The sequence below is a fragment of the Caloenas nicobarica genome, chromosome 20 (genome assembly GCF_036013445.1).
Source record: "Caloenas nicobarica isolate bCalNic1 chromosome 20, bCalNic1.hap1, whole genome shotgun sequence".
In the NCBI taxonomy this organism is placed as follows: domain Eukaryota; kingdom Metazoa; phylum Chordata; class Aves; order Columbiformes; family Columbidae; genus Caloenas; species Caloenas nicobarica.
In genome coordinates, this window is record NC_088264.1 from 5,841,366 (window position 1) to 5,868,716 (window position 27,351).

The 27,351-nt window shown below is 44.9% G+C and overlaps 1 protein-coding gene across 2 annotated transcripts; it reads right to left on the reverse strand.

Annotated features, from left to right (window-relative positions):
- Positions 1-10,292: 10,292 nt before the first annotated feature.
- Positions 10,293-27,249, reverse strand: DARS2 (aspartyl-tRNA synthetase 2, mitochondrial). 2 transcript variants are annotated; one of them, XM_065649169.1, is made up of 17 exons: positions 26,910-27,249; positions 25,618-25,717; positions 25,086-25,152; positions 24,685-24,786; positions 23,385-23,480; positions 22,274-22,397; positions 21,598-21,644; positions 19,990-20,096; positions 19,671-19,740; positions 18,908-19,087; positions 17,976-18,083; positions 16,831-16,893; positions 16,496-16,648; positions 15,422-15,640; positions 14,467-14,577; positions 14,176-14,251; positions 10,293-13,064 (listed from the first exon to the last, which is right to left on the reverse strand). In XM_065649169.1, the coding sequence occupies exons 1-17, from the start codon at positions 26,998-27,000 to the stop codon at positions 12,877-12,879; spliced, it is 1,902 nt and encodes a 633-aa protein (XP_065505241.1). In that variant the 5' UTR covers positions 27,001-27,249; the 3' UTR covers positions 10,293-12,876. The 2 variants fall into 2 exon arrangements, 1 of the variants encoding a protein (XP_065505241.1); XR_010607326.1 differs by having other exon boundaries at positions 13,052-13,064; positions 14,354-14,577.
- Positions 27,250-27,351: the final 102 nt, after the last annotated feature.

Consider the following 27,351-nt stretch of genomic DNA (forward strand, 5'->3'; position numbering starts at 1 on the left):
AGAGCCCAGCAGCACTGGGGAGCTGGATCCCTTTATGCTGCTGAAGTAGGGAGCAATCCCGCTGCATTGAGGGCGTGGGCATCTGCCTTCCAGCCCCATGCATCTGTATTACTTAAAACAGCAACAAAGCCGCTGGGAATCTCAGTGGATGCAACTCAGCTTTCTTACACCCCGGGGTGGGAGATTTCCAAATGACATCCTTTCTCTACAGGGCTGTTTTTAATGCAGATATACCGCAGTGCGATCTCTCAGTACATTCAGTGGGGTGGGGGTGAACCATCTTTGGGGAAAATAATGCCCACGTTTCGGGGGGGGCAAGGAGCCATCTGCTCTGTGCCCCAAAGCATGCAGCCAACCTTCCAGTCTCCAGGGTGCCAGATCCTCCGGCATCCTCACAGCCACATGGCTGGGGTCTGACTTTCCCAGGGGGGAAAAAGGACAGTGCACCTCAGATGATTTGCAATGTGACGTCCGGCACTTCACAGGGTCATGCCGCTTGCAAGGGGACACTGTCACCGCCGCTGCCTGTCACCGCCGTGAAGGTTTTAAACAGGCAGGGACGGCTTCTCCCCGGGTGAGCCAGGATTTCCAGCTGTGTGTGAAAAATCAGAGGGTTTGTTTTGTACATGTGCGAAAGCCTAAACTTAGCAAACACGATGCTAATTTGTGAGGGGAAAATAGGCCGTATTTATGTAACTGTGAAAAGCTGCAGCGAAGGCTACAGATGCCGTGGGAGAGGGGTGTACGTTGGGGGCTAACGACAAACGCTGCTATTCACTCAGCTTTGTCAAGAGCTCCGGTAGCTGCATATTCATCCCCCAGCACACAGGGAGAACAAGCTTGGAGGCTTTCCAGGCTAAGAATAGAGGTCTGGTTGTGTCTGCTGCTCCACAGCCCAGGTTTTGTCTGGGATGAGAGGCACCGGAGTGTGGAAGCGCTGGCTGAAGGAGCGCTGGCAATGGCAGCATCTGCGTACGCCTGTAGGGATGCAGGGCTCTCTGCTCAGCAGGGGTGGAGAGCGCTGAATAAAGGGCGGATTCATTCACAGCCACGCAGGACGGCATTAGTACCGGCCCTTTGCCCACAAAAACACGAATCCCTTGTGCATAAAACAAAACCCCGGCATCTTTCAGAGCAGGCAGCCGGGGCAATGCCGTGACCGAAATCAGCAGCTCGTCCTGGCTGTGAAGTCCGATGGCTCGGATCCACCTCGGGAATCCTGGTCCCCGCAGGGGCAGCGTCCCTGGCAATCCGCCTGCCCCCGACATTCCTCTCCCTGTCCCCTCACAAACACACATTCTGCTCTGCTTAGACCAGGAGCTGAATCCAGCAATACCCACCCTTGGGAATAGAAACCCCAGAGCTGGTCCCTTGGGTGTTTTTCAGATGGCACCTTAAAGGGTCTTTTAGTTCCGGATACCTTCACGTGGCAGCGCTGGTGGGAAACAGCAAGATGCTGCTACTCATCCGGCTTCGAATTTGTGACCTCAGGATTCTGGGAAAGCCCTTTCTTTGCTAAACTGGTCTTGAAAGCGGCGGAAAAGCCAGACTTACTCCCACAGGGAAACTACAAGAAAAAAAAAGCACCGAATTGTGGATGCTGAGGTAGCCTGTGGTTCCAGCAGTCCCCGATCCCGCGGCTGTGCTCCTGGACACGTATCTGAAAGCAGCAGGGGATGAGGCTTCCAGAAAGGACAGTGACCCAGGGCTTCACATGTCTGTCAGCACAGGCCAAGCCAGGGGCTGTACTGAGCAAAAGCATCAACCGCAGGCGGCCGTATCGTAACTTCTGTGGGACCGGAGTCCAGCCTGGGGGGTAAGAGAGACCACCCCATCACTGGCGAACACCAAGCCAGGGGCTATACCTGGCCTTAAGTGGTTTTTTCAAACAAATGGAGACAAATGGGGTTCTGAAGCATACAAGGAGAAGCTCTGCAAAACAGATTAATCTCCTGAGGGAAAGCACAGCCTCCAGAGAAGGCCTTTCCTGCTAAAACATCACGTAACAGAGGACTCTTTTGGGAAAGGACTTGTGAGATCATCTCTTTCTTCTAAAGTAAATGCCCCTGGGCACAATACTTAAAGCATTTCTAGAGGAAAAAAAAAAGTCTTAAAAACCCCCTGCTACTAATTCTGCATGTACCCTCGCTGCAGCAGCCGCACACAGAGCTCAGACGTGAGCCACTACCTGCCACTGCTCCTTCCTAATCCCGACCGGGAAGGATATAACCACGTTCCTGCTGCTCTCTCATTTCTTTCAGCTGCAGCTCACCGCTCGCTCAAACCAACCTGCTGTGAGCAGCAACTCTGCAAAACGTGTTTTGGAGTCATCTTCTGGCTTCGCGGTGCACAACGACCGGGGGTTTCCCATCTGTTGCTGTTTGTTTAGCCCTTGCGTTGCTAAAATAACATCTGGGGAAAGTGCTGAGCCTCTGTTTAAAGAGCGGAGTGCTTGGAGAGCAGACCTGTGTGTCTTTACCCTCTGTGGAAGACGGTGTGATCCAAGAACCATTTGGCAAAGAACAAGAGGCTCAGGAACTAAGCCAACCCTCTCCAGTGCCCAGGCTGTTGCATTGAGATCCTTCTCATGATGCTGCCCAAGATACATAAATGCAGCCCAGCCATTTTGACCCTTAGAGCTGGTTTCCACACCTGGAAAACCATGTGCCAGCTCTAAGCACCTGCAGACAAATTCCTCCTTTGGATTTCTATCACAGCAGCCCAACAAAACCTAGAGCTGTGCCGTGATGCAGCAGAAAGTCTCTTCTGAGTAACCATGAGTTGGGAAGGTCTGTCCCCTAGCAAGACAGGCAGTTGCAGCCCCCAAAATCAATGCTGGTGCTGAGATGGAGCAGGTTCTGGTGCTTGAGGTTGGCTCTTACCTTCCTCCCTCCCTGCCAGCCTAAACCCCATCACTTACCTGAGACCAGCAGCGTGACCTGTTGAGCCTTCACCGACACCGCCCCGAGGCTGGAGATAACGCCATCCTCTCTCGGTGACCTTCCACCACCTCTCCAAGTGGTTCAACAGTGTCCGAGGGTCTCCGACACCTAACTTCAACGCAGCCCGGCTCTCTAAAATAGGCAGAAGAAATTGCCAAGAAGCGCGTGTGGGGAAAAGATAAAAACAAAGCTATGCCAGATAAGACAAAGTTGCAGGATTGTTGCAGCAGGGAAAATCAGTCACTTGAAGGTTCAAGGGGAAAAAATAACAATACTGGAAAAAATCTATGGGAAATACAGAGGCAGAAGACAGCAACTGAGCACTGTTAAGGCTCTGCTGCAAGGAGCATTGGAGGCCAACCCTTCTGCTCCTGGCAATGCCTACGAGGCCAGGAAAGGCTCCTTGTATATCTCAGGCAGAGGAGAACAGAAGCACATTAATGCCTGGTCTAGGAGCTCGTACTAACACTTGGTCTGGTGGCTTGTTACAACTGCGTGTCAAAGCCATAAATCTGTATTTATTAGCAGACTTGTGGCATATCCTGCTTGCAGGCTCCTTACACATGACTAAAGATGTCCAAACAAGGCGACACCGAGAGAGGGTTATATTTCAGGATTTTCCATCATCTGCCTTTGCAAAGACACTATTTGCTGACAGCAAGCAAAGATATTCAAGTCACCACAGCTGCATGGGCAAGTCAAGCTGATCCAGACCCAGCTGATCCTGGGCTTAGAACTCCTACAAAGACCATGTGGATGCAAGTCCCAGCAGTCCCATGAATCTGCAACAAAGGTACAATGTGAACAGCCCCTCTGCTCTTAGAAAAATACAGCACTGGGGACGTGATCTTTGCCGATCCAGAAGCACTGGCCAGGAATTACGGCAGCGTGCGGCTTCTCTTCAAGGGCACGGCTCCAAACCTCGAAATCAGGTGTCGTAGCCACGACCGCACCACGCGGGGACGACAACAAGCGTTTTGGTGTCTGAGTGACTGTTTACACCCCAGCGTGGTATTTGCTTTTTCACAACGGAACAAGTTTGACTCACGTTTAGCTTGTGCCCCAGCATAAACACCAGCGGTTCTGCTGTCAGAACAGCCTGGCATCTGCTGCTGCCCGCAGAGCTGGTTTGGTGTGTGTGTTGTTTTGGGTTTTGGTTTCGGTTTTTCCTCCTAAATTCAGCAATCTGCATTTATCTTCATTGCATGGCATCCTTGTTTTTCCATGGCCATTTCTCCATCTGTCAAGGTTTGAATCCCATCATATCTCTCTCCCAATAGCCTACGGATTCTCCAAATTTGTACTAGTTTCTTAATACGCTAAATACTTTTTCTGTTCACCACCCAAGATTGGAAGAAGTGATCCTGGAACAAGCATCTGAAAATGTACCATTTTGTACCCAGTTTCATCTACAGTCATGTTCGGCATGACTATCCCAAAAAGAATTCGTATATTGTCACATACTGTCTCTCTCACAGCAATAAGACCTTTTTATCTTGTCATAGGATGGTATTACTTTGGTTTGCAATTACTTCGGTTTGCAATTACTTCAAGAAAAACCACATGGTTTGCTTGTCCAACATCTTCCAGACTGCTTTTGTTTTAGATTTTTTTTCCTCTGTAAATGAAAATTAAATGTAATTACCCAGGCCCTCATTTATTCCTTCTAGGAGCAGGTACTACAGAGCTTCTACAGCCGTCAGATGTCTCACCTACTCACCATAATTTGTCAAAAATCACCACAAATGATTCTGAAACCACTTCAGCTTGCTTTTTAATAAAATTCCTGGCACCCAGACAGCTTGAGACCACCTGATTTCCCAAGAGCCCTCTCGAATGTATTTTTTGTCCGCTATTCTAAACAGAGATCTTGCTATTTGTCATTATCACCAGCAGTGCTACTCAGCACTTCTTTCTCTTGAGCTTTTCAACAGCGACTAGTACGGAGAGGAGAAAGAAAAAAAAAAAAAAAGGCATTAAACATTTTTGCGTTCTTGACATTTTTTCAATAGGTCTTCGTGTTCCCACAATCATCTCACAGGAACATTAGTGGTATGAGGAGGATGAAGGAAAGCGCTGAGCTGCCCATTTGTCGTGCTTACCAGGGCTGCGGGAAGGAAGGGTTGTCAGAGGCACAACGAGTATTCTGTACGTTAAGGGATCATAACAAAGCAAAAAGCATTTGTCCTGCAGGCTGAGAGATATAAACTGATCCCAGGGCTACAAAGGGAGAATTGTGGTTATTCATTTAGCACTTCAGGTCACTGTCACCAAAGGTTCACTCCCTTTGCTCAAGAGAGCTCTGACTTAAGCAACTGGGAAGAAAAACTGTAATGCTGAAATAGAAACCTGGAATTTAAAAAAAAAATTTAAAAAAAAAAGCCTCATTTAGCCATGCAAGCTGTGCAGCGCAGTCCAACAAGCCATCTATCAAATATTACATTCAATGTTACAAACGACAGATGCCAAGAGTTAAGTGGTAACGATTTGTGTAGTGCCTGGGTACCTTGAAGATTGATTTAGGCTGAGCCCACAGAGCTGTCAGGACGCTTCGCCTCCCAAAACTCCTGTGCCTGCACCAGCGACCACGGCGAGGAAGGGAATGGGAGGGAGTCATCCACCCGCGGAGAAAAAAAAGACTGAGATATTAGTGTGAGCAATCCTAGCTCCAGGAGAAAAAAAAAAAAAAAAAAAAAAAAGAAAATACCCCAAACAACCCCAGAGCAGTTCAAAAGCAAGGTTGAGTGAAACGCAGGAGCTGCAAAGAGGTCATAAAAGTATTACGCTCAATTGGAAACATCCGACTGCTCAGTGACAGCACGTTCAAGTCCTGAGCGTTGAAAGCAACGCGAGTAAAGCAACTGACCCTCCCGAGCGCCCTCGTCGTCTCTGCTTTTATGTCATTGGGGTGCACAAAGTCTTCAGCAGGCTTGGGTGAGACTTCTCCTCAATTTTATTTATCCTCCAGGTATGCTTAATAAATAAATGAACACTATAAATCAACTTCCGTGCTAAATGACATTTTCTACTTATGAGTTTGTTAAAATGCATAAAAATGTATACAACGGCACATCATGTGATGGCTGTTCTCCATAATAAAATGTGTAGTATCGCAGAGGGTATATATAAGCACACACTGTACACCTCCAGGTTTTAGTTCACACTGCTGCGAAAAGCTAAGGAAGAACAAATAAACCAGCAACCTACTTTATGATTTCAAAGGGAACAGTAACCCCTAGGAAAACACACAAACATCTTCTGTCTGTGTCACTGGCTATTCAAAGTACGGCTTCAATATTTCCTATTGTTGCACGATAGATTCTGATTATTTTGACGTTTTTCAGTATTTTAAAATCTTTTAAGCGGGAGCCACGAGGTGGCAGCGTGAATTAACTGCACATCGTTTTACTGCAGAGTCAGCTCATTCCTATATTCCCTAAACCTCAGGCACTTATTCCTATTCCTATATTAATTTAGCACAGTTATTTAAACGGTGAGTCTACATATAATGCGTGCTTATAATCACTATCATTTATCTCATCTTCCACAAATGAAATTAGTAACGGCATGCCAGCTATTTTCACGTGGCTCCTACAACCGCAGTAAAACCAGCGAGCAATCTCCTACGGCAGCTGTGGGTAGAGCTCGGTCCTGGGTGTTTCTGTGGCAGCTGTGACAAAATTACGCTCCTCCCATTAACACAATCATTTTTTCCCCGCTCCCTCTCAAATATTTGCCAGTGAGTTGCTGGATCTCTCTTTAGTTATAAGATATTAACAGTGAAAATATGAAATGAGGATTCATGGCTTTATATGCTTTCACTTTACATTCTATTTAAAACATCCTTGCGATGTTTACAAGATATCCTCAAGCTCTTGCCTTCCATGATTGCTTTTTAAAAATTTTGCTACGATTATGACATAGTACTTTTTATTTAAATCCAGGGGTTTTCTGTTGTAAAGACGTACGGGAGGTTAGAGGTGGGTTAGCTTTCCAAGCGTTCCTGGGATGCTCCATCTGTGAGAAAACCTTCTGTGACCTTGAGCCAGTCAGCCCATCATCCACCCACCTCTCCTGTTTGTTCCCTGATGTGTTTGTACAGAGCTAAAAAAAAAAAAAAAATTTAAAAAAGGCATTCTACAGTTACCACAAGAAATATCACACCCATTTTGCTCTGGACATTATTGTTTTGCCACTCAAAGTGAAGCGATGCTGTTGGAAAGGATCAGAGGCGCTGGGTACCGCCCTGCTCAGAGCCCTGGCGCTGTAATTGCTGCCAAATTAGTTCTGTTCGTGCTGCAAAAACACACAAAAAAACCTCCCACACGTCCAAAACATTTAAGGCTTTTCTTTTACCAAACTGTACTGAACGTCTTTTTCTTTATACACAAATAACGCCCTAGTGACAAGAAAAATTGGATAGATGACAAATGAGGAGCCTGCATTTCGAGGGACAGCAGCAAAAAGCTGAAGCCTTCATCTACAGTTCCCTTCAAATTGCTAAGCAGACAAGTAAAATTCTCAGGACACAGAGTGTTTTAAATCTATCACTCTCTACCTAGAGGATAATATAAAAAAAAAAGAAATCAATAGTACACTGTGATTGTTGTTCCAGAGAAAACTGCCATTGTACATGGCCCGGTACCAACTTTTCCCAGAAATGTTTTTATATCATTCACTTTGGTATAACACTTGCTACTTGGGAAAATGCAAAATGTTGCCAAAGCCTCCTCTTTGCTTTTCCAGGTACTTCGTGATCTTTTTGGGTTTGCTTGTTTGTTTGTTTTTAATAGTAACCGAAGTACATGGTTAATGCTACTTTTTGAACCAAAAAAAAGTTATCTAGTACCTTTACACAGTACTGAGCAGAAAGTAAAGGTTGATAAATACACAGTAACTCATGGGGGGAAAAAAAAAAAATACTCCAAACAGCCTACAATAGCATCAACTTTTGGCCACTTCAGCTGTCAATGGGTATATGGAAGGTCACAGCTGGTAGGACAAGAAATATGCAGCAATTTCCAGAGGAAGGCAGATGAGAACCTGAAAGTCTACAGCTCAAAATTCATGTGGTTGAAAAACAGAGGGTGTAAGTTTGTGAAATGATGAGCAGAATGGAAAAATATGGAAGGAATTTCAGTATTCATTCTTTCTTATGACCTAAATGGGAACGTACCTCATGAAATGATCTGATGAGAGACTTAATTAAACAAGAGGAAGAACTTTTTAGGACAATGTAACAGCAGAACTCATGGCTACAGACATACAAATACATTTAAAATATGATCAAATTAATGGGAGAACTGTCCATAACATTTTTCTTCAACTCGACTGGAGCACTTCATAAAGCATCAATACAGTCCTAAAATCATATTCGGCTCCTTGAAGGCAAGCGCGAGGCTGATGTGGCCCCCGGTGAAAATGAGTTTGACATCCCTGATATAAAGGCGATCAAAACATAACGAGCAAGCTGGAGCCTGATGGATCATTAGAGGCAAATGTGACCAACCCAGGCTGAATGTATCTGTCACAGAGCTCTGTTTGCTGCAAAATTGTGGCTGGCACAGCTGGTGGCTGCATGTAATCAACATTTTTTAATTACATAAAACAATGCTTAAAAAAAAAAACAAACACACACACACAGCAAATACAAAACAAACTAGAACAGAAGCTTAAAATTAGAGCCCGAACATTTAGAGGTGAAGTCACGCGAGGCCGACACGGGGGATTTCCATCTGGTACCACCAGCTGTCTGCTGCTAACCCAGGCCAGGGAGCGTTCCCAACATCCTCACGACATGGATGTTACACACACTGACAACAGCGAGCGTGGCCCAAACGCACCATTGTGCGAGCAGCTAACGGTATAAAGAAAACAGAGGGATATAGAAACCCTTTCTATTTGGGGGATAAGCTCGCCTTACCCTTCCATTCTTACCATTATAGACTCTTTCTTGGAGCCTGCCTGTATTCACCAGACGCTGGACATCGGTGCAGCATCACCCAGTCCCCACAGCTGCTCCATTCCTCCTGCTCACATGCAGCAAAACTAGGTCTATATGTACAATCTAGCTCCAGGAGTAGTTTTCTAACCCCAAGTAACATCCTCTGGCTTCCACAGCACCTAATGTCCTTACCTCAGGTCTGAGCTAAGGTCCCCGTGCTCTCCAAAGTGAAGAAAAGCACACACAAATGTCCTGTCAGACTCAGGCTGCAGGAGAGCAATGACACAGAGCAGTAGCTCTCCCCTTGTCCCCATGGGGAAAAATAGGGGGTATAAATCCAGCTGAAACCATTCTTTGAAAATTTCTGCTGACTTGTGAATTATAATGCTTTCCTGCAGCAATGGTCAGCTTTCAACAGAACTGGAAAGCAATCAGCACCCTGAACCTCCGGGTATCTGCAGCACAGGATTACACAAACCTGCTGTGAAATTATATAGTAGTTTACCTGAAGAGATAGCTAAATACCAGCACTATATAGGATTAAACTCCAGTGTGAGTTCAGAAAACCGTTCCTGTCTTTATGGCGGTTTATACAAAACCGTTGCAGTCAAACTCACCCAAACCACGCAGGATGGCTGAAATCAAACGCTGCAGTTTCTCCCCAGTTTGACCCAACCTAAAATACTTTCTCTCGATGGGCTTGGAAAATTTCCAGGGGAAAAAAAAAAAAAAAAAAATTGGCTGCTGAGAACCCCACCAGCATGGAACATTTCTGTTCTGGAAGGGGAAAAAGAAAAAATACTCCAACACACCAGAAATGTACCTCTGATGTACCTCTGATGTTACAAAAGGGTGGTATGAACTTTACTAGAGGGTTGTTCCAGTGAAATGTATTGAAACATTCACCAAGCCAGTTCCCCTATGGATGGGGAATAAACTGTCTGCCCGTTTTAAAAGTGTCTTGTTCAGATCTAACAGAAGAAAACCAGCAAGCTGGAGGGGTTAGAGGAGCACAGAGGCCTTACGTACAACTCTGGCTTCTGCAAGAGCCCTCCTTGTACAGCCCCATCACCCATCCGAACGTCTACATCCCACCTACACCAGTCATTGAACTCCCTAGAGCAGAACGCACCCAACCACCATGCGTGGAAAAAAACCCCGACCATCACAAGTCAATCCATACCAGCAAAGACCCAAAACCAAACCTCCAGGCAACACCTGCGTCCAGCTGTTCTGTTCCCAACAAAGGTAACTGCTCCGGGGAGAGCAGCCAATTCACTTGTCCATCATACATCACAGTGAAAAGAGGTTAAAGAAAGAGCAGAGTCATGAGGACATGTGGAAATCACTGCAGGAATCTGGAGATAATGTATTTTATTACTAATTTTATGCACATACAAACTGTGGCATGGGAGGCAGCCCTGTGTGCCGGGGGATGTTTCTGTTAACAGCCGACAGTCTCATCAGTCCCTCCAACACAGGGAGGAGTCTGGGTATACTAATTGTAGGACTACTTGCTCTTTGGACAAAAAGGAATAGTAAAAAGACAGCCCCAAGGCCTTTAGACACTTGTTAAGTTGATGAACAGAGGGGGAAAAAGACCAAACCAAAATGAACACACAACCAAAAAACACACACACAACACACACAACCAACCCAAACCACGCAGCAATACAGATTCACCAACCTTTTCTTAGCAGCACACCTCTACTGAAAGATTACTGAAAGATTAGTACTTAGAGGAGTCCAGGACTTCGCATCTCCGAGCATAGCTGACGTGGCAACGTTTCTCCACAGGTTTGTCTCAAACAGGAGAAAGAACAGCGGGGAGAGGCCAGGAGGGCTCTGAAAGCTTGGTTTGTGGTTATGCTGCAGCCCATTTTCAGCTGGTGTTTCTGACGGACATTGTGCTGAAGTAGTGGATTCAACATCTATTTTCAGCATCACAGACCAGCAGATTTTCCCCAGCAAACAGGAGATACTGCTCTGCGGTATGACCGTCCCTTATTTCCATGCATTTCTTTGCAACACCTGTCTACTCTTGCTTTTCCTCAAATATTATACGCAGCAAAGTATGCCAACCAGATTGTGGTTTAAAAGTGACTTTCTGTACATCAGGCTTCCACAAGCCCAAGTGAAACCTTACACAATACTCCCTAAAAGCCAAAATAATTGTCTTCTCTGTGGCAACATCCACACAACCACTGGCAAATTCACCCCCTTGTATTTCGAAACACCTTCACCCACAAACCCAAGCACAGATGGCTTGCATCAATTTGGGATACATCTTTTCTACTGACCTAATCACAGCAGGACTGCAGCAGCTCAGAGGACGCGTTTTGTTGCATTTTTTTCACAGTAGTTAATCATAGCTGTGTCACACACTTGTAACTGCAGTGAGTCCTTAATACAGCAGTAGGTAAACAAACATCACACAAAACAGCTCACAGAAAAAGGGATATGTGGCCTCAGAGACAGCTTGCTCACATGTTTTGACAAGTGCTCTGCCATTTCTGCCAAAGCTTCTCAGAACATCAGTTACCCTTTGAACACTCGATGATAATCCCAATTTCAAGAACTGGGACTCTTCAGATGCAAACAGCATTAGCATTTACCTTTGCAGTTACTAACCAAATATTACACTACCCCTTATTTCACAATTAAAAAAAAATGTTCAGCACATTATGTTTACAGTTACTATAAATAATAGTGTTGAGGGAGTGAAGAACTTTTCAGAATAACTTATCTTCTGTGAGTCCATGTCCTCAAACAAGCCTCTGACATCCCTGCTTTGGGAACACAGATGATCCTCGAGCAAATTTCACACAAATTTAAATCTCACAACCAGTAAAGACACTAAATAACAAAATCCAGCACCCTCTAAAAAAAAAGCAGACCAAATATAATATACAGCCTTGTAGTAGAGTTAACACCAGCCAGGGTGTGTCTGCAGAGGGTTTGCTGTACACTACAGCACAGAGCTCAGTGGTCTCGTAATGATGCTGCTGGAGCCCACGTCCCATTCAGCACAGTTGCTCCTGCACTCTGGCTGTTCTGGTGTAGGACAGGGATGAACAGGCAGTTGTGGTGAGGAACTTGCTGCTGCAGCTCTCATCACTGGAGCCGCAGGTTTGCGGGACAAGGCAGAATTCACAGGAGACCTGCAACCCTGCTATGCTGTCACAGATTTCTTGTCATTTCCTGGAGGGATCGGGGGTCAAAAAGAAAAACTGGCAGCTTGCTCTTGTAGAGAAAGTCCAAAGCCAAGCTCAGTCAAAACCACACGGTCAGATAAAGTTTATTTACAAACCTCAGAATTAGTGTGCTGAAAAGCACCAGGACCACAGGCCCCAAAGACAGATCATCACCTCTTCAAAAAGCATTACCAGGACAACTGTGGCAAATGTTATGAATGCTTCTCTTCCCCTCTTTGAATAGGGAACACAGCTGAGTATGAACTCCCTGTGGCAAGTCCTGGATGTTCTTGTATCCTTCAACACAAGACAAGCTGCTGGCTGAAGTTTTGCTGTGTTTTCTGTGTGCACAGAGCTGTTGGCCCAGCACAGCACTGCTCTATTGTAACAGTCCTCAGCCAACAGAACCAGTGAGTATCAGGAACACAAAACCATCTGCCAGGGAAGCTGACACCATCACTTCTAAATGGGAGGGGAAATACTTTACAACGGACATAGAAAGAGTGGGGACTTTGAAGAAAACAGATCCCATCTTCCCTCCAACAGGAGGCCCTAAAGCCAGTTTCAAACCTCCTACGCTAAAATTATGTTCTTTTCTTTTGCTTTTCTACTTCTCCTTCCTATTACCGACCCAAAGGTGAGTTCCTATCAGGGAGCCCTTGCGTCTGTTTCCCATTCAATCCTGAAACTGCCATGGTACAGTGGGGTTGCACTGCCCCTTCTGAACTGAATTCTAGTATTTAGAAGCTGTAACCACCTCTGGTTAAACAGATCAGCTCACATCGCTGGCTCTAAATCAGTTTTGCTTTGCCTCTTTTCCTGCAAGAGGCCAGGAAACCTGGATGTGATACGGCTCTAGTTCTTCTGGAGTGATATAGTCTGGAGCATTGCCCATCAGGTCACGTCCCCTGAAGGATTTAGGAAAAGCGATGACATCTCGGATACTTGGAGCATCAACGATGAGAGAGATCAGTCTGTCGAGTCCTAGAAGCAGAAAACAAATGGGTGAATCATTTGCGTTACGGTCCTACATTACTTCCTCCAATTCAGAAAAATCGCAAAGGTGGAGTAGATAATATTACTAAGCTGGAAGAATAAAACTGAAGCAAATAAAGCAAAAAAATTAATCTCAACCAGTAGCAGAAAACCAGACTGGCCTCAAGAGCAGAAATGCCTTGCAAAATAAAGCTTTTCAAGATCACAGAAAGTTCTGCAACACACCAAGGACTGCAGGACAGAGACAGTGCCTTTGCAAAGGCAGCTTAACAAAAGCAGGGCAGCAAAGTGGCAGGAAGACTGTCAGGGCTCTGCTCAACTGCTCAGAGCTCTCAATCAACCAGTTCTGGAGAACTACAACTAGGAGGAATTAAAAAAGAACAAGAGCCTCTGGGTGACTGGATGGATGGAAATCACACTGGAAGACCACAAGTTAAAATGCCACCTTTGTTTTTTGTAGGGGTTGGTTGGTTTGTTTGTTTTGGTGGAGGGTTTTGTTTTCTTTTTTAAAAACCACGCACTTTCAAGGTTCTAGGAGAACAAAACCTGACATTATCCAAATTTAGTGAGCAAAACAGACAGGGAAGAAGGGAAGCAAGACTGCAGGAGAAAGCAAAGTTGTGGCAGTGAGCCAGGGGCATGAAACACAAAGTGCCACACTGTCCCAGGCCTCTTGGCATGCAGTACAGGGATCCTGTTCTGGCTGCACAGGAATGAGAATAGAGATGAACTAACTTTAATGAATATGCTGTTTGTAGAACAGCAGATAAGAACCATCCTTAGAGCCACCAAGAAGTGATTTGGTCCTTGCATAAGAACTAAATCACACTAAGACATTGGGGGGGAACAGCAAAACATTCTGCACTTGGTGCTGAGACCTCTGTTTCCTTCCATCTCTGTAGCAGCTTCGTAGAAGTGCTGTGTAAGCTCACACAGTGTTACCATGCTGGTGGTGCCAAACAGCAACACCAGAACCGCCATCTCCATTGGCCGGAGACAAGGCTTTTGCAAACAAGCACAAAGCTTCTTCCCGAGATCTAATATGCCAAAAAAAAAAAGTCATGAGACATGTGCATCTGGAAAGCTACAGAACACTTACCTAAAGCAATTCCTCCATGAGGTGGAGCTCCAGACTCCAAAGCCTCAAGCAGATGAGAAAGCACCTCAGAATCCTCCTGCAAAATTACATCAGAAGTGTCACTGACAAACAACGCTCTTCCTACTAGCAACATAAGATGAAGGTATGAAGTCATCCATACCTCAGGACTAAGACTTACCTTTCTTTATCTGAGAAGCACACAAGTGTTTCTTTCAGAATTGGAAGTGGATAGTTAAACTAGTCAGTCCTTTAAATCTCCAAGAGAATACTAGAGACATCTGTAGGTATTACCTTCAGCACTTTCTCCAGCACAAAACGCTGTTGTTCTGCACTATGAATTCTGATGGAGCCACCTCCAACTTCACTGCCGTTCAGCACAAGGTCATAGTGCTGGCTACGGACCTGCAGGAAAAGAAAGAACAAGCACCTCAGCAAGGCTGGGGCACAGCTGCATCTGCCACCGACCTGCACACAGCAGAAGCAGTGGGAACGAAGCTGTGACATACTATAACACTGCTCTCTCAGTGGCACCTCACAGTTCAGGTACCAGCCCTATCAGAGACAGACTGCTGCTGACAGAGCTGGGAACAGTACAAATTCTTTTGCAAAATTCATCAAAACCTGAAGCAACATGGGTGGATGAGAATATAAGATTCCTCCACTTAAGCAACTGTTTCCTATAAGCTTCTGTTGTCAGAGGCACACATGGATATTTATCCCCCAGTGTAACCTGGAAGCCATCTCTTCCAGACACGTACAACACGTAGTCAGTTCCATGAGACACCACCATTTTTTACTGTAAAAACAGATTCTGCTTGCCCAGTTTCCCAGGACACACAGCTGTAAAAGAGCCAGCATGGCCTGGAGAAGAGAAGGCTCCAGGGAGACCTTATTGTTGCCTTTCAGAACTTAAAAGGGGCCTATAAGAAAGATGGGGACAGACTTTTTAGCAGGGCCTGTTGCGATAGGACAAGGGGTGATGGTTTTAAACTAAAGGAGGGAAGATTCAGGTCAGACATGAGGAAGAAATTTTTTTTACATTGAGGGTGGTGAAACCCTGGCCTGGGCTGCCCAGAGAGGTGGTGGATGCCCCAGCCCTGGAGACATCCCAGGCCAGGCTGGACGGGGCTCTGAGCAACCTGAGCTGGTGCAGATGTCCCTGCTCATGGCAGGGGATTGGGCTACATGAGCTTTGAAGGTCCCTTCCAACCCAAACCCTTCTGTGATTCTATGATAAGTCAGTTACCTTTGTGGGATCCGAATAGAGGAGGCTGGTGTCTGAAGGGTGAGGAGCAGTGAAAGGGTGATGAGCAGATTCCAGTTCAGCGGGATTCTCTTCCTTGGGGAGGAAGAGTGGAAAATCCACCACCCACAAAAAGTGAAAAGTCGCAGGATCACGGAGCACCAGCCCAGCTGTCTCAAGGATGTCAGCGCTCTCCAGCCGTAGGCTTCCTAACGCAGAGCACTGCAAAGGAGAAGGGAAAGAATAAGACAGGGCAATTTTACCAACAGGGACTTCACTCAAATACCAACCAAGGAAAGAGTGTTTCACAGAGGTAGTGTCACAGACGGCACCAGTTGTAATACATTGTTGCCTTAAACACTTTCTGCCTCATCTCCTAAAAGATATCACCTTCCTGCTGATGCAGCAGAAGCTCCAGGGTTTGACAAAGAAAGGGAAGTTAAGGAGCTGGAAAGCTCATTTTCTTCCAAATGTTCCATCCTCACAGAACTCTCCTAGACTAGCCTCAAGATCTACACAAATGTGGATTAACTGGGGGAATACAGATAAGACTTGCACTTTGCACACAGAGAAATGAAGGCACAGAAAGAGAATATGACAAAATTTTGGCTATAAAGCAAAGCATGACACATTTCCATAAACCAATGCCTTTTTTAGGCAAACACAGAGAGGGGTAGAGATAGAATCTCCCATCGCTGCTGCTAGTAAGCAGCTGTGCTTCACTCTTGTCATCTGCTTATGGGAGACAAAATTAACTACTTGACCTTGTTTTCCAATCTCTGTTTGATGCTTTAAAAATTAAGCTAAGGTAAGAGAAAAGGAAGTGCTGATTTGCTCCTGTTTTATATCTCAGCCTTCATTTCAGTAAGGAGTTATTCCCAGAATTTGACTGGAGGAAATAAAAAACAATAGGTACATTTCATGCCTTATCTGCTGTTGCTATAGCTTCAGCTCCAGAGAAACACAGAATCAGATGATGACCTACTTTAATAATAAGAAGAATTAGACTGAGGTCAGATAATATCGGAGCCATCATCAACATTCAAGTCACACAGCTGCCCAAGAAACGCTTCCTACCACTCGCTTGTGTTCACCAGCAGCCAGCAGTAGCACATCGTCCACCTGCATGTTCAGCGCTTGGATAAGCTCTGACTGCTGCTTCTCACCGAGAAACTTGGTAAGCAGAGACTTCAAGCTTCCATCAGGCCTGCAGATAACTTCCATGATCTCCTAAAGAAAGACAAGAGTATGTTCAGCCCGGTGCTGCCCTCTCTTGCCTTGAAGCATCACATGCTCAGGCACTGACTCTCAGCTATTAAAAGCTGCTCTTCTGCCTTCCTCTGCCTGCAAGTGCTTTTATACACATTTTGTTATTCACCGTTTCCAAAGCCTCAGCCGTGTTTCTGTCTCACCTGGTTAAACTGGGATTTTGCAGACGCCTTTAATGACTCCAAATCTTTATTTTTAAGGTATCTCTGGGAAAAGACCAACAGAAGACAAGTTAAATGCCAGCAAAATATATGGAAAGCCCAACCAGGATTCAAATCTACAGACTGAGCCATTTCCAAACTTCTCAAGCTCTTTTCTTTCCAGTACAAGTTCATCTGAGGGCTGTGGAACAGGACAGGGCCCACAGCACAAGGCACCAGCTGTGCGTCTTCTCCAAGGGCTCCTTTCAGGAAGAGGCCCCTCTAAGTTGTACATCTGGCTGCAGTTTTTCTCCCTGCTCACAGATCACATGTAGCTGGTCAGCGCAGATTAGGCCAACTGCCCCCAGTGTGCAGGAACAAGGTTGTAACTCTGCACTGTTGATGGGGAACGCACAGCTCAACTTGGAAGAACAAAGGGAAACCAACTGGCCTGACTAGCACATGCAAAGAAATGCAGTAAATGAGCAGCTGCATCAAGATCTTGATTTTTTTCAGCTACTCTAATGTTTAGAAGGGCTCGAGATACCACTCTTGTTTTGCTCAAACGCACACCTTAGTGCCCTCTCATGGGAAGCTAGTAAGTTATGTTTTGTGCCAGAATTAAAGAAATCCCAAGAGAAACCATACTCAGAAAGCCCCATTCTCCAAATAAAACTCAGTGATTAGTGGATTTGTTTCCCATACTGCCCAAGCTGCAAAGATACCATAGCCAGAATTAAATCTACTTCCCTGCCAAAATAAACGGCTGTGTCAGCCTTCTGTATCTGTTGTCAGCCCTGGATTTGGTCTGTGACATTCTCATTACGAGATGCCTATCAGAAGTCATCCTTGACAAAGGCAAGTTGAGAGGCGTCCCTGTCCTCAAAGAACCTTGCAGTTCAGTTCTGTTTTCTTCTGTTTGTCCTTCCTGAGGACAATATATTCTTCCCAACACCCATTCATCTCCTTTCCCCTCTTCTAACCCCATTTAGCCCAACCTGACACCAATCACAACCAATCCCAAGTTCTCTGAAGGGCACTACTCCCCTAGTAATAGCAAAGAACACTTCCATACCAATGAAGGAATTCAAATTGGTATTTGATTTACTTCACATAAACCATAAGCAGTATGTAAAAGCATCACTTACCGCTCCCTGACGGATACAAATGGCCTTGACAGTGCCGCGTGGGTAACTGAGGGCATTCTGCACAAACTGAATGTCCGATCGTCGTAAAAAGTCACTGATATCCATTATCTGAGAAAGGAGAGATCACCGAAAAAAGCAGCAGTGGTAGAAACATGAAGAAAAATGTCCTGCACCTGTGTCTTAACGCCTTCAACGCTATTCCCTGGAACATTGTTTCTTTGTTCAGTGAAATCAAATGGTTCACAAAGAAATAAATGTGGCCAAGCTGGAATAACCATTAGGAAGCTGAATGCTGCAGAAACAGAAATGCAAGACAGCCAGGTTGAGGTGGTGACATCCTACCACAGTAGAGAGAGCTGCAATACTGAAACAGAACCCCCAAAAAATTAATTCCTGAAGAAATCTAGCATGCTTCTGTGCTTTTTAGCACTGTTCCTCTTAATACATTTGTCAATATTCTTAGTTCATACTTTCATACTCTTATTTAATTTACAAACAGTGTAAACACACAACCACAGGTGGTTATCTTGAAAACATCTTCAGGCCATAAAAAGGCTGGAGAAGCCTCTCATGAAGCATCCTCACCAGGAGTATGCTCTGGAGTGCCGCAGACAAAAGCACTTGCGGTATCTGCGGATGCCTTATGGGCATCTGTTCCTAAGACAGTGAAGATGCATTGCTTCCTAACACAATAATACACTACCTTTAAAATAAAATCTCCTTAAAACACATCTTTTCCCACAGCCAAATAATCAAACACTCTCTTCCTCAAGACAGGAAGACCTGTACAAAGCAGTGATGATGGGATAGACACCTTGGGTGAGCTACAGCATTAGGAACCCCAGCTAATCGTGTATACATGATCCAAACAAACATTATTAAAACACTAACAGAAAGGAGAAGCTGCAAGTTTCCAGTGGGCAAACCCTCACCTTCATCCCAAAACGAGTATCTGGTTTATCAGTCCCATAGTCAGCCAGCGCCTCCTCGTATGTCATGGAAGGGAAAGGAGTCGTAACGCAGCCTCTTTCCTCAGGCCAGGAATATTGCAGGAGACCCTCTATCAACCTCTGGATCCCAGCCTGATCTACAAATGACATCTCTATATCTATCTTAAAATAGAAAACAAGAGGGGAAATTCCACATTAGCTACAGGTTTTGCCTTTGCACTGCAACTTGCAGAAGCTCTTGCCTATAAAGTCAGCATAAAAAGAAACAATATACTACATTAAATCATGGCATGACTGCATTACACTGAGCATGTGCTTATGATGTCCCTACGGCGCGATGACTCAGGACACAATCTCCTCAGAGCATTAAATGAGGTAATGATGATGAGGACAGAAGAAGCAGCCTCGAATGAACCAGGCTCACTCTGTCTGGGATCTCAAGGCTGAGGAACAGGACGCCCAACCCAGCAGGACAGGAGGAGGTCGCACCATCACACACAATCACTGCTGCAACGTGAGTCCCACATCCTCTGCACCTGGGACCATGCAGTCACCCCAGGACAGCAACCGCTCTCCTCGTGTCCCACACTAACTTCAAGGAGCTGCGTCGATAAAACACGCAACAAACAACATTGTACTCCCCCAAGCAGCACAAGAGCTGGCAGAAACGGAGCCTTCAGAAGGGAAAACAGCTACAAGCTGTTTGGGGTGAGAAGGAGAGTAAAAGGCAGCATGAGCTGGTTACCTGAGTGAATTCTGGCTGCCTGTCAGGCCGTGAACCTTCATCCCGGTAGCAGCGAGCAACCTGGAAGTACCTGCAATAAGACTTTTACTCAGATGGCTATTTAAAGTATCCTAAATTAAATTGTGGCTATAGAATTGACCATTAAAAAAAAAAAAAGAGGTCTGTTGCCTTTGCAGTAATCCTAAGTATTTAAGTATTGCTCTTCAAAACACAAACCCCTTGGCAATAAGTTCTTGGGAAAGTCTCTCAAACTTCACAGATCAAAGGAAGCAAACCCTGGATAAGACATGCAGAAAACAGGAGTCCAAAAAACTCTTACCTGTCCAGGCCTCCAACCATGAGGAGCTGCTTGAACTGCTGAGGACTCTGCGGCAGAGAGTAGAACTTGCCCGCTTCCCTCGAGGGCACAAGGAATTCTTTGGCTCCCTGGCACCAAAAAGAAGAGAAAAGACTTTTTCCAACACCTGGTAAAACTAAAACACTGCTCTAATCACCACTCTTGAAATTTGGGTCCACTTTTGCTTCCCTGACATTTCCTGTTCTCCATTGCTTCATGTGACATGTGGGCTTTAACCTCGGCTCATGTCATGGTCAGGCCTAGCAACAAATGCAGCAGCAATTTGCAGAGCTGTTAGGGAAGGAAATATCTGATACATGAAGAGAGCCTTCTGCACAGCTGAAAATGACACCAAACTCTGAAAAGACTACTGTCCTTTGTAAAGAGTAGGGTATAAAAGCATCTTCCAGAGAGAAACTAAGAACTGATAATTTCTGAGCACTCAGCTCGAAGTACGAGCCAATTTTTCATACCTTTTCTACATACTTTCTTCCATCCACCTAAGCAAGAGAAAACTGAAACACTGAACTTTTGAGCAAGAGAGGTCAGCACAGCAATTAGAGAGTGATAAGTGAAATAAAATGCTAACGAAATGCACAATCTTTTCAGAGTTCTCTAGGAATTGCAGCAAACAGAGACTACCCTTCTCAAGGTAGTTACAGTTTGATAGACTGCAAAACACCTTCCTTCACTGTCTTTTGCTCTCACTGAGCTCTGCTCAACTGGATGTAGATCTATTATCAACATCTTGGACACTTTTGCAGCAATTAGGTTAAATATATAGAGGACTTAAGTCTCACACCACATCTAATGTAGAAACTGAGTAGACCATTATTGGGAGACTGGATTCTGCAGCAGGCAGTCACACAGCCTCAGACACAGCTATTTTGCAGAATTACATCCACACATTCTAAACTAACAACATAGCCCAGAGAGCAAAAGCAAAGGACCTACTTTCCTCATTACGAAATCCCACTTGTAATGTACAAACAGCCATTTCCTCACACTCCAAAAAATCTGTTAACCAACTTGATCCAAAAATATCCCAATGGAGATTCTCCACCTCCTGCTCCAAGAGACTAAAGCATAACAATACACCATCCAATAAAGGGGTTGAAATGCAAGAACTCCATGCATTAGCTGCATCAACAATTCCCGGGCTACAGCTCTTCTCTGCGATTATTTTTGAAATGAAATAAAGGAATATAAACTCCGAAATTAAAACGCCTTGAGTAGTGCCACTGCAGTAACCTACTAGTTAAGAGATAAGTGCTGGGGAAACAGTGCTTAGAGGAAGTTTTTTGGTTTTATAATCTGGCTGTCCCAGGACAGGACTTGTATTCAACATACAGTCTACAAGACACAAGCTTTATTCATTTGAAGGTTCAAAATTAAGACACAAGATGCCATCTCTCCCCTTTCACTCCCTCTACTTTTAAAAGGATCCATGTATCATATCAGAAATTGGCACAGGAGCTGTAACTTAGTCAGGGAACAGCAGTGAAGGCAGAGTGGCAAGTGACAATAATTCAACCACGAACTGCCTGTGCAATCACAGGAGGCTAAATGAGTTACTAACAGGATACGTACCCCTGGGGTTCTCTTAAAGAGCGTCGGAGTTTCTACATCCACAAACCCTGAGGAACAAACACATGCTTCAGACACGGAATATGCTGAGAGCTGGGAGAACTTGTAAGACACAGAGTAGGATAGACTGGGCTTAGTCAGCAAAACAGCTTCTTCAAAATCTACAGGTTTTGCTGCTTCAAAGAACAACACGTGTAATGACATTTAAAGGCTCTGAGCCATCCTGATGTCCCACCAGAACTGCTGATAACAGAGGACTCTACACAGGCTGAAAAATTGTTACTTCTCTACCCATTTTGAACTAGACTTTGCTTTTCCAAAAAGGACTTCCTGATTTTAAGATATGCATGTAGGACCTACAAGAAATCCATCCCTTTGATATGCCTTAGGTTGGGTGACCAAAAGAGGGAACCTACCTGCAAAAAGCATTTTCTCACTGGATAAAGCTCATTTGAAACAACTTGTTTTTAGCACGCTAAGAGATTTCAACATACTTAGCTCTTCAGGCCCACCAACACCCCTCTAAAGATCCCACCACAAGCAGATGTGTCTTTACTAAGTGGGACCAGTTTGGAATAGCAAGTTGACTGGCAATGTCTCCTGTCTCCCAGCAATAGCAAGCAGAAGGGAGGGCTAAAATGTTGTTTGCTGCACCCTGTTCTTCAAGAATTTTTCTTACCATGGAGGTTACACAGATATTCCCGCATCCTCATGACCATCCGTGATCTCATCCGCAGATTGTACTGCAACTGGAAGCTACGCAAGTCCAAGTAGCGATACTGCATCCGTAAGGCCTCTGATTTCTGGAGATAAGAGATGATTAGGATTAAGAGACAAAAATTCAAATTGCATGTCAAATGAAGCTGCTCCTAAGGTCACAGGACAAAAGAAGGAAGCTAAAAAAAAGATGCTGCTCTACTGCCACAACCCACCCATTACCCACAATCTACACAGACAAACATCAGCCTTTGAGAGTGTTTCCATGCATGGCAATTATATATATATTTTTTTTTAAATTACATTTACTATCATAAGAGCTGCCTCATTAAAGCTCAGGATTTCACTCCTCCTTATTCTCAGTCCACTGCAAGGGACTATAGCAATCCCCCTTGTGATTTTTAAGCAGAGGAGTGGTATAACACGTACATCTAAAGGAGCAACTAAATGGTGATACATCCTGATTACAGACAGGAAAATTGAAGTAGTGTGGATGATGGGAATTGTCCAGGACCTGTAACATGGAAGGAACAGGACACAGTTCTCCCAATTCCAACAGGTATGTATCAGTCACAACTTCAATGGCACAGAGAGTATCTTCAATTAACACTGATGTTGATCTTACACCATGGAGCCTCCACTAAAACTAAGCTCTTTTAAAACTGTGTATTTACAGAGGAAGAAAATCCTCTGGCTGACCAGCTACTTGTCCAGGTAAGACTAAGCATTCATGCCTTAAAACACAGCAGTGCACGGGCAGGTTCTGTTCCATACTCTCAAGAACACCAGCATAGCCTGATTTCTTTCACTCTTCCCTTTACCATCTGTTCTTACAGTGATATTTGAAAACCCCTGTGCACTGGAATCATTGAAGCCTTGTTTTCTGCTTAACTCTAATTAGAAATATACCCTCACAGCTAACAAGCAGCACCCCTATTTTAAATACTGTCCTTCCCCCAAAGCAGAGCTGGTAGAACTAAAGTTCTAAGATGTTTTGCCATCACCTTGGGCAAATTCCAAATTTATTGAAAAGTCACCACTTTGGTAAAAAATAAGAAAAAAACCACAGAAACCTTGATAAAATCCTTGATTTCAAAAGGTAGTTTCTTGCAGGAGTTTAGAATCTCTGCAGTCTCTGCCTTCACTTCAATATCCCCCGTTGGCATTTTCTGGAGAAATAAAAAAGGCAAGGGAAAAAAAAAAAGATTCAAAACTTAAGGAAAACAATTGGGAAAAGGTATCTCACAGATGGTGAGGGGAAAAAAAAGAAACCCATGTGATTATCCTCCCTGTCTTCTAACACAGTATAACTCAGAGAACTTCTCTCAGAGACACATTTCTCCTAGATTTCTGTTCAGAAAAACACAAGTCCCCTTACCAAAGATGGCATTTTCTTTCCCATTAGCACACTGATCTCTACAAAAAGTATAATTACTTTTGCTTTGCCTTCTCCTTGAAGGACATGCTGAGCACAGAGGAACAGGCAGGCAGAGACCTTTGAACAAAATACCAGTTCCATTAGCTTCAACGAAACCAGACAGCATACATTTTAATGTGCATTAGCAGCATCACCATCAGTCCTTAATACAAGTCAAAAACAGGCAACTCGTGAGGAACTTCTCAGAACCCCTAGTTCCGAACACCAGTTCTCAGAACTAGTCATCTTTTTCTTAGATTCCATGGAGAACAGACAGCTTCCCCACTTAGCATCGTGCCACTTCAGAGTTCATTCAATCCTACAGAACTCTTTATTTACAAGAGGAAAGTACCTACAACCTTCCAGCAAAACGATAAATGATTAAAAGAAATAAAAGCACGGTTCAAAGCTTGCATTCTTTATAGACATCTATAAGTAGTACGAGAAAAAAAAATTACAGTCATTAATCTAGATTCTCTTTTTAGGCCTGACAATGATGGGGTACGTACAATCCTGACAGATTAATCTACGTCTGTTTCAATGAGAGCTGAGGAATGCACAACATTTAAAAGTGATTCAACCTCTGTTTCCCATACAAAGAGAACAGCAAAATCTATCCTGAGTGAGAAATAGGTCATCACATGCTGTGGAACCTGGGATGACAATACTTCTTTTCAAGAAAAATAAATTACCTCAACCACACTTTGAAAGCCTGAAAAAGCCATTATCCTTTCAAAGGGCTGGAATATAATTTGATTCGTGGGTGTCTCTAATGCGCTTTGAGGTTCTCCTAAGTGACATGTCATAGCAGTTATTTCACCTCCTATTATCTGAGGATAGGCTATCACACACCCAGAAGCCATGGCAAACCTATGACACAAACCCCACCATAATCCCACTATCCAGTGCTCTTTGCCACAGGGAATAAAAACACAGAGAGACCCCAACATCCTCACCGGATTCTCCTGGCCTGGGGGCCGAGGGGACACAATTCCAGTCACTCGCACAACAGACTCCACTGGGGCGTTAGACAAGAGCTGCTTCACACGGGAATGTGCCTGCAAGATGATGACAATGTCTCACAGAAAATCAAAGAACAGGACAAAGACCCTGTGCTCGAGGGCCTCGTTTCATAATGGCCCGTTAGAACTCAGGATCATTCCTCATAACCCAGAGGAAACAGGATTAATGTTTCTGTTGCAGTGTCAGATCAGGGTCCTCATAATACTTAAGCCTTCTTGTGAGTCAGAGCACCCAGTGTGACAAAGTACCTCGTTCTCCCCACCATGTCTGCTGGACCCAAACTACCAAAGAAAAGAAAAAAAAAAATAGGGACCAATATTTTAGTAGCACTTACCTCATCCTGTGGAATGACGACCTGGGTCAGGCCCTGGAAATCCCTCAAAACCAGAAACAGGCCTTGTCTGACCCATGAAAAACACAAAAGGAAAAGGTTTTTTTTCAATAATTCAGTAGTCTTTTGCTTTTTATGCCAAAGCACATGGCAACTAGCTACTTTCTGTACCTTGTGACTGAGCTCAAGGCATTTCCAAGGAATGTACAAACAGACGCTTTTCCCATATCTGAATCTAATTTGAACAATTTGTTTCGCATATGTTACTTATATTTTCTCCTATACAATGAGGATAATAACATTTAATTGCTTTACAGTGTTGCAATAAGGAACAATTAACATTTGTATGAAACTCTGAAATTTTAAATACTGATCTGGCATGGTTCTCAACTGTTTTAGTCACTTCAGAAGTGACTACTGCAGAATATTAAAAGATAACCTGAAGCATTAAAAAACAAGTGTTTGAATCCAGGCCTAGAGCACACATGGGATCTGACAAACAAGCATCTCCATGTTCACCTTGGTTTGCATTTACCTTTGGTACTGAATCCATCCATACAGTGTGACCTCTTGCCCCACGTGAGCAGAACGCAGCTCTCCACAAGTGTTGGTCCGAGTGACAAAGCTATTGAAGTCTTGAATAAAAACAACAAATTATTTTGTGGCTTTTGCAGACAAACAAGACAGAAAGCTACAGAGCTCCCCAAACACCAATACAGACGTATACAAAGAAATCACTTCATATATCCCCAATATGACTACTATGACAGTAGGACGTGTATAACGCAAAATTATCCTAAAGAATTTAAGAGGAATTATTTCTATATCTCTGCCAAACTTTCATACAGAAATCTGAACACAGTCTTGCTGCAAACTGCTGCCCTGCAAACTCCAGTGGCAGGAGAAGGGAAGGCTGCGGATCAGTCCTGAGGCATGCTGAGCATTCCACGCTCAAATCTAGAAGACACAGCAGCAAAAGCGCTTGACAAGCCAAGACTGAACCATATTGACACCCCCCACATAGGTGCGAATTAAACAACTTCCTGCCTCTAATTAAGCGGTAAAAGGCCTGAACCATGATTACAGACTTTCCACAGACCCCAGTATACCTGGCCCCATGACTTAGTTATAAAACTAAGCACACTACTTACAGAACATGCCAGAGTTTCAGCTTGCAAGCAAAGATTTGCAGGATGCCATTACCTAGACATTTATATGTGTGCATAATTATATAAACTTGTCTTCCTACCTACATCACAGCCTAAAGGCTGTAAAGGGTAGAGAGCAAGGTTTGTTTTCATGTTAGGCACTCAGCTCCCCCTGTTGTTTGTAAGTTGTGTGCTATGTAAAAAAGACGGTGGAAAGAAGCAAAGGCTCAGGAATTTAAAAAGAGAAAAAAAAAAAAGTTGGACAAACTGGTTTTGATATATTTTGAGTTGCAATTCACTGTGATATCTATATATATAATTGAAGAAGACATTCTTAAGAATGATCATAGAATACCAGGTTGGAAGAAAGCAGAAGGATCACCTAGTCCAAGCTTTCTTGGCAAAACCCGGTCTAGACAAGCCAGCCCAGCACCCTGCCCAGCTGAACCTTGAAATTATCCAACGCTGGGAACCCACCACTCCCCTGGGGAGGTTATTCCAATGGCAGGGTGAAAAACCTCCCTCTTGTGTCCAACCCAAATCTCCCAACAGCAATCTATAAAGAGCGCGCTTTTAATCTCCTGCACAGACCACCCTGACCTGGGTCTCTAACAGAATAAAAACCAAACCCCAAAGCCCGTGGGAGCTGCTGGGGCCAAGACAAACGGTTCCGTCTCACCTGGAGCCGCCGGGGCCGAGCCCGGCCGGTGCAGAGCCCGTCCGAGGCCCGGGGCCCGGGGCCACAGCCGCAGCAGGCGGGGAAGGGCCATGGCACGGCCCGGGGACAGGCGGGACCGCCACAGGCCCTCAGGCCAGAGTCCGGGAGGGGAAGCGGCAGCCCCGGCCTCTCCCCACAGGGAGGGCCTGGAGAAGCAGAACCCGAGGAGCGGGAAGACCCGGCTGCAGCAGGCGGGTGACCTCCCGGCACAGCCCGCCTGTCCCTGGGACGATCGCCTCACGCTGAGCCGCGGCAGAACGAACACACCCGCAGAACGCGCCGCCACCTTCTTTCTCCTTCCCCCACTTCCGCCCGCCACAAATATGGCGGCCGCGGCACCGCCACGCCCAGCGCGCCGCGGGGGCTGACGGGAAGGGCGTTCAAAAGACGCCAGGGCGGGGAG